Below are 7,319 nucleotides of genomic sequence, written 5' to 3'. Positions count from 1 at the left end.
ATATATTCCAAGGTCAGTATACCATGAGCAAACTCAATTTACAAACTTTAATTAAATCGAGAAGATCCTGGGAAAGAAAAATCAAGGCTAATAAATGAAGACAACAAATTGACTTTGAACAACTCTGTGATTTACAAAGAAACTATGAGATATTTTTATCACATGAGAAGGCAGAGAATACCTTCTAACTGCCCACTAAGTATGGTATTTATGATATCCTATAGCACATTGCACAACGTTTGAAGGCAAGAATGAGATTAAGAAATATCTGCATCACACTGCTGGCAGACATGACACTCTACATCATGGCCAATGCAAAGAAAAAATAAACACCCACAAAAAATATTAGAGAGGGAGAAACATGAATGATAGGATTTTCTAAGAATATAAGAATTTAAGCATAAAATCCAAGTAAATGAATAAAATGATACTGAATTTTCTGGTTATATAATATAAGACTGTTACAAAAAAAGAAACAAAGCATTTTCGCAATGGGGCCATAGGGAACTCCTAGATAAAACTTGAAAAATTCCTTTTTACCACATTTAAAAATCATTAAGTATGTAGTGATATATCTTGCAGTGGTTTTCAGAGGCAACAGAATTACACTTTTAAAATATCGCCTTGACAATAAAAACTAAGTAGATTGTTGCATAAAGCACATTGATAGGTGGAGAGTCCGAAAAATAGATTTACTTGATATTCAATAAGATTCTGTGCAAGTATTTTCCTAGGAATTAGCAAATTCTGTTTGTTGTTCATTATCTGGAGAATCATAAATTTTTTTGGATCAAGTAAATGAAGTAAGAAGTTGTTTCACTTCACTAAAGTAGATCCTTTATTACTTTGTAAAGACAGAATGATTTTATAGATATGTCAGATTTTAAAAAAGAATCAATAACAAGTAGTATTTAAGAGTTAATCTCTATATAAACACCAATCTTTGACTCTGTGTTTAGAGAGAACTGGAAGAGTGAGGAAGGGTGATGCATACCTGGAATCCAGGGTGGAGGGAGGCTGAGCAGAAAAGATTATAAGGCAGAACACAGCCCAGGTAACATGACTTCAGGAAATCCTTACTCAAAAGAACAAAATTTTAAAGGGTTGAGAACATATCGTACTGCAAAGTTTCTGAGTTCAATTCCATATATTGAAAAAGAAAGGGAAAGAAAAGAAAAATCTTTAAGAGCAAAACTTACTTCAAATCCAAAGAGGTGCAAGGGATGGGTCTGTAAAAAATAAATAATATACAAATAATAAATTGAGGCAAATCACAAATTTAATTTCTGCCAGATATGGAGCAGTGTGTGAAGTGTCCACATCATCAGTACGCCAGTACTCAGAGAAATGCTTGCCTCCAAAAGGCTGTGAATTTTCTGGCCTATGATGGTCCTTTGGGCAAAGCTCTGGCTGGCACTGCCCTGAGTCTCTCTGTTCTCACAGCTGCTGTTCTTGGGCTCTTTGTGAAGCACAGAGACACTCCCATCGTCAAGGCCAACAACAGGGCTCTCAGCTATACCCTGCTCATCTCCCTCACCTGCTGTTTCCTCTGCTCCTTGCTCTTCATTGGCCATCCCAACACAGCCTCCTGCATCCTGCAACACACCACGTTTGGGGTTGTGTTCACTGTGGCTATTTCCACTGTCTTGGCCAAAACTATTACTGTGGTGCTGGCCTTTAAGGTCACTGCTCCAAGCAGAAGGATGAGAAAGTTGCTGGTGTCAGGGGCACCAAACTTCATCATACCCATCTGCTCCCTGATCCAACTCACTCTATGTGGAGTCTGGATGGGAACAAATCCACCCTACATTGACACAGATGCTCACTCTGATCATGGCTATATCATCATCGTGTGCAACAAGGGCTCCCTCACTGCCTTCTACTGTGTCCTGGGATACCTGGGCTCCCTGGCCCTGGTGAGCTTCACTGTGGCTTTCCTGGCCAGGAAACTGCCTGACACCTTCAATGAAGCCAAGTTCCTGACCTTCAGCATGCTGCTTTTCTGCAGCGTGTGGGTCACCTTCCTGCCCGTGTACCACAGCAGCAAGGGGAAGGCCATGGTGGCCATGGAGGTTTTTGCCATCTTGGCTTCCAGTGCAGGACTGCTGGGCTGCATCTTTGTCCCCAAGTGCTACATTATTTTGTTAAGACCAGAGAGAAATTCTGTGACTGAGATCAGTTATAAAACTGGTCCTGGATACTAACGTTCCCAGCCACACCTACATTTTCTGCCTGGCCCATAACTGCATCTGAATTCCCATGACTGACAGAAATCAATAAGGTCCTGAATTTTGTGAGAGCTGATCATGTCAAGAGGTGACTTTCAATTGTTGTCAATTAAAACTTATCAAATGTTGTGATTTGAATTCTCTGAAGATGGAGGTCTTCAGCTGGTCCTCAGTTGCTGGATGCAGCTGGAAAGAGCAGAGCACAGCAGCCCTTCACAAGCCGGGGTTGGGTGATAAAGTTTTAGCTTGATAGAACCATATCTGTTGAAATGAGGCCTACTGCTAGGCCCACAGTGGTCCAGGCTGAGGCCCTCAGTGAGGAACTTGGCTTGGATGTGGCAGGGGGTTACTTGAGTGAACAAGTCTGCCTGGAAGATTCCACATATATGAAGGGGAAGTGCACAGACAGATATCAGGGAAACTAACTTAAATACAATGTTCTGATTTACAATCTGCTTTGTTTTGTAGCAATAACGTTTACCCCTATGGGCTAATCTACAAAGCCATTAGTTACAAAAGATTATCAATGTATTAACTTCAATAGCTGCTATTAGTGTTGCTAATTGTACCACGGTAAATAGCATACCATATCTGCCTTAAGCACATGTTCTTCCTTTGGGTAATAATATTGGGATGCCATTGGATAATAACCTCACAAGAGCTATATACTGAAAGAAAGAGGATAATGAGAAACTTTAATCAACATCTGACTCTCAATCAATAAAGAAGGTAATTTCTTGGGACACACACAGAGAGAGAATCTCTGACACTGGAGAAATACCTAAAGGATAGACGCTTTACAAAGAGATTCTCATTGCAGTGATGCTCCTACGTACTATCCAGCTTTCACAAAATGTATCACAGAAGTCAACATAAAGGGTTCTCTCAACAAAATAAAACGAAAAGAGAAGGACCAAAATGCATCTTCAGTAACTAAGCCCACAGAGAACGAACATATCAGCATAGAACAAATTGCAGTCATATACCAGAAATCTCTAGAATAATAGCAACTGAAGGAAACAACCACAGAAGAGTATAGAAGAAATCAGAAGAGAATTAATCTCCCAGGTAAAATGAAATGATAAATAAAATGAAAGAATTGCTAAGCATTACTAAAGGAAGCACTGATAAAAATAGGGATGAATAGAAAAATAATCAAAACAAGGAATGATCAATATATGGAAGAAACCGAATGCATAAAACAGACTCAAAGAGATATACAGAAAATTAAAAAAATTTCATTAAAGTTTAAAAAAACTATTTGAATGAAAGTGAAGATAGGCTTTCATTCCTGAAGACAACATTGCTGTAAGTGATCTAAAAGGAAAAACTGATACAAATGACAAAGATCAAGGAAATAATAATTCAACAGCTGCAAGAGTTTGCCAAGATGAACAACATAAGACTGACAGGAATCAATTAGAAAGAAGGAGCTATCTCAAAGTACATAAAGACTATGGGCATGTGTAATAGAAGAAAACTTCCCTATTGGGGAAACAATCTGAATTTCAGATAATCAAGGACTATCGAGCTCCAAATAATATCAACCCAATAAAAAAACCCAATCAAAACTACACCCTGGTATACAATAATCAAGATTCTGAAATTCAGCACAAAAACAATATTCTAAAAGCTGCTAGAGATCATTTAAGAACTTTGGCAGATTCTGGGAAGCTGGAAGAGCTCTGGTAAGTTCTGACCTTCCTTAGCCACCTGTGTAGAGATTCTGCTGGTGCTGGTCAAATCTATTAAGAACTTAGGTGGACTCTGGTCACAGTGTGGGACTATGGCTGAATAATGAGATTTTCAAAAATTCCAAAATGCAGGAGTAAAAGGCAATGTCATTCCTCTAGCCCACTGAGAACAAATGCAGTAGACAAAGACATACAACAAATTAGAAATCACACACCTGAAGACTCCTAAATGAATGATAGCAACTGAAGTGAAAAAAGAGTCCATCAGGCTATAGAAAAAAATCAAAGCAGAAATGATCTCTTAAGTCCAAAGAGAAATGACAACAATCATGAAAGAATGTCCTAGTACCTCTAAAGAAGAGATAAAGGAAAAATACAGAGCAGAAAAAGATGCAGGGGGTGGGGGAGATAGTTCCATGGAATAAGTGTTTGCGTGACAAATTCAAGGTCCTGAGTTTGATCCTTGGTACCACCAAAATAAAAAAAACTGATGGAAACACTGAATGAAAAATACAGAAAAGTATTGTTAAATGTGAAACAAATTCAAACAGTTCCCCGGGAAATTAAAAGCTCCATTGAAAGGTGGCAAAACCTCTTGAATGAATCCAAAGATAGATTTTCAGACCTTCAAGACAGTGGTGTAGGTCATGAACGTGAAAGAAAAGGTCTCATAAAATTAACAAGGAACCTGGAAATAACAATTCATCAGCTGTAAGATGATGCAAAGAATAATGATATAAGAATAATTGGTGTCAATGAAGCAGCAGGACATAGCACAAATGACATAAGAAGACTATTTTCAGAAGTAATAGCAGAAAATTTTCCAAACCTGAGAAAAGAACCTGACACACAGGTAAGCAAGGCATATAGGACTACACATAGACATAATTACAAAAAATCTAAACCAAGATACACAATAATCAAGATCTCAGAAATTCAACAAATAATACAATATTAAAAGCTGCCAAAGAGAACAAACAGATCACCTACAATGGAAAACCCAGCAAAATCACAGCAAATTTCTCAAATCAAGCAGAGCTTGGAGTGAAGTATTTCAGGTCCTGAAAGAATAATAACTTCCAACCCAGATGGATGTACCCTGCACAATTATCAAATTCAAAGGTGAAATAGAATCTTTTCATGACAAAGAACAATTGAAGAAATTCATGCCCCCAAATCAACCCTACAAAACACACTGACAGATATTCGAGAAAGGTACAGAAGTGATCACAGCTTTAAGAACAACAGAAAGGACCAAAAAATACAACAAGTAATTAAAAAGAGAGGGAAAGTATGTAACCTATAAAAAGAAAAGAAGAAAACAAGAAAGACTGATGCAAATCATCTATAGCCATCAATGTGAATGGCCTTAATTCACCAATTAAAAAAAACAGACTAGCAGAGAGAAACACGTTCAGATATCCAGCCCTAACACAGGACCGGTATGTGTGTGGGAAAGATTCTGGCTACCCTGCGTCCATGGGATTTGTCTGGTCCAAGCCAGGAACAGCGAGGGTGTGACCCTCTTCCACCACCTCAGGACTTCCCTGCCACTCTGCAGTCCCCCACCCACTCAGTGAGTGATAACTTCTGCTTTCTCAGAACCCCCAGATCCATCCCTAGCCCAGGGTCCATGAGTGTGTGGGAGAGTTTCCTCTCCCCTCTACTCCACCTTGTTCCATTCAGACTCAATTCAGGCCTGGAATAAAGGCCTGGGGTGAAACTCTGCAGCTGCAGTCCCTCCAGAGAGAGTAGGGGACATAAACATCCAGCTAGTCCAGGAGCAGAACATCTTGCCAGAGGGGCACAACCGATTCACTCCCAAGGGCAGGAGCAGGAAAAAGCTGAGCACACCACCAGACCCAAGCCAGGCACAGCTGGATAATTTCAAACTTTGTAGATCTGCCCCTGAATTTCAGCAGGTGCTAAGGTTATAGCTCTACAACAAAGGTCAGAAGACAGTGCTACACAAAATGACAAGGAGAAGGAGAAAAATGGAATTTCAGACCCCCAAGCCCACTCATATCAAGTGCACAGTACACTAACACAGAACAAACTGGGAATCACACAGCTGAAAACAATGAATCAGCAGCTTCTGAAATAAAGAAACAGCTGCAGAAAGATGTAGAGGAATTCAGATTGGAAAAGAAAAAAGAAATCCCTGAATCAACAGAATCTGCAGTGAAGAAGCAAATGCAGAAACATATGGAGGAAACCCAATAGCCACCCAGAACAAGTGCAGAGGACACTAGCTTAGCTGAAATGTATGAATTAACAGCATCAAAAGTAAATTAGCAACAGCAGAAAGTTATGGAGGAACTCAGGGCAGAATTATTTTCTGAAATAAAAAAGAATTTTCAGAACTCATAGCATCTGAAGTAAAGAATCAAGTACAGAAATGCAGGGAGGAAACCCAATCTCAAAAAGCTCTGCAGTGAAAGAATTAATAACTGCTTCTAAAGAAAACATTGATAAAGAAACAGAGGATATTAGAAAAATGACGGATTCCTTGAATGAGCAATACAGGAAAGAAATAGATCGCAAGAAGCAGAGTGAAACAGACATAGAGTAACTTAAAATCTCAATCACAAGCTTGCAAAACCGTTTGAGTTAAAGTGAAGACAGAGTTTCAGATCTTGAAGATGCTGGTGCAGCTAATGAAAAGGTAAGAAAAGATCTCTTAAAAACAACTAGGATGCAGGAAAAAATAATTCATCACTTGCAAGACGATGCAGAGATGTACAATGTGAGACTAATAGGTATCAAGGAGAAAGAAGGAGTCAGTGCAGATGACATTAAAAAGTTATAGGCAGAAGTAACAGCAGAAAACTTCCCAAATATGAAGAAACAATCTGACATTCAGTAACCAAAGCCTACAGCATGCCAAATAACTTCAACCCAATTAAAAACACACCAAGACATATAATAGTCAAGATACCAGAAATCCAGCACAAGAATATCCTGAAATCTGCTAAGAAAAGAAGCAGATCACACTCAAAGGAAAACCCATCAGAATTACAGCCGACTTCTCTGCACAAAGCATGAAGATAAGAAGAGCATGGAGCAGAGTACTTCAAGTCCTCTATGAAAACAAATTCCAGCCCAGACTAATATATCCTGCAAAATTCTCTTTCAAGTTTGGTTGAGAAGTGAAACACTTTCATGATAAAGAACAACTAAAGAATTTCATTATAACAAAGCCAACACTACATAGGCTAGAGAGATGTTCTAGAAAGGGACCAAAATGATCAGAGCTCCACGAATGAGATCAGAAGCAACCAACTAAATAGGGCAAGCAATTAAACACAGGAGAATAAGGAATAAATGACAACAGGTAAATAACATGTCAATCGTACGTCAATACCTCTCAACTCTAACCATCAATGTAAATGGATTC

At 38.8% G+C, this 7,319-nt stretch overlaps 1 protein-coding gene across 1 annotated transcript in view; it reads left to right on the top strand.

The window, feature by feature from the left end:
* Nucleotides 1–2,204, top strand: part of LOC101572251 (vomeronasal type-2 receptor 116-like) — a 15,221-nt gene extending 13,017 nt beyond the window's left edge. Inside the window, exon 6 of the mRNA XM_023707445.1 lies at nucleotides 1,294–2,204. Within this exon, the coding sequence (XP_023563213.1) occupies nucleotides 1,294–2,204 (911 nt within the window). The remainder of the gene's footprint in view (nucleotides 1–1,293) is intronic.
* The last annotated feature ends 5,115 nt before the right edge of the window (nucleotides 2,205–7,319 follow it).

Source organism: Octodon degus, unplaced genomic scaffold (assembly GCF_000260255.1).
Source record: "Octodon degus isolate 3935 unplaced genomic scaffold, OctDeg1.0 scaffold00290, whole genome shotgun sequence".
NCBI classification, from domain to species: domain Eukaryota; kingdom Metazoa; phylum Chordata; class Mammalia; order Rodentia; family Octodontidae; genus Octodon; species Octodon degus.
The sequence above is the reverse complement of the archived record's forward strand: the minus strand, read 5'-3'. Positions and strand labels throughout refer to the sequence as shown.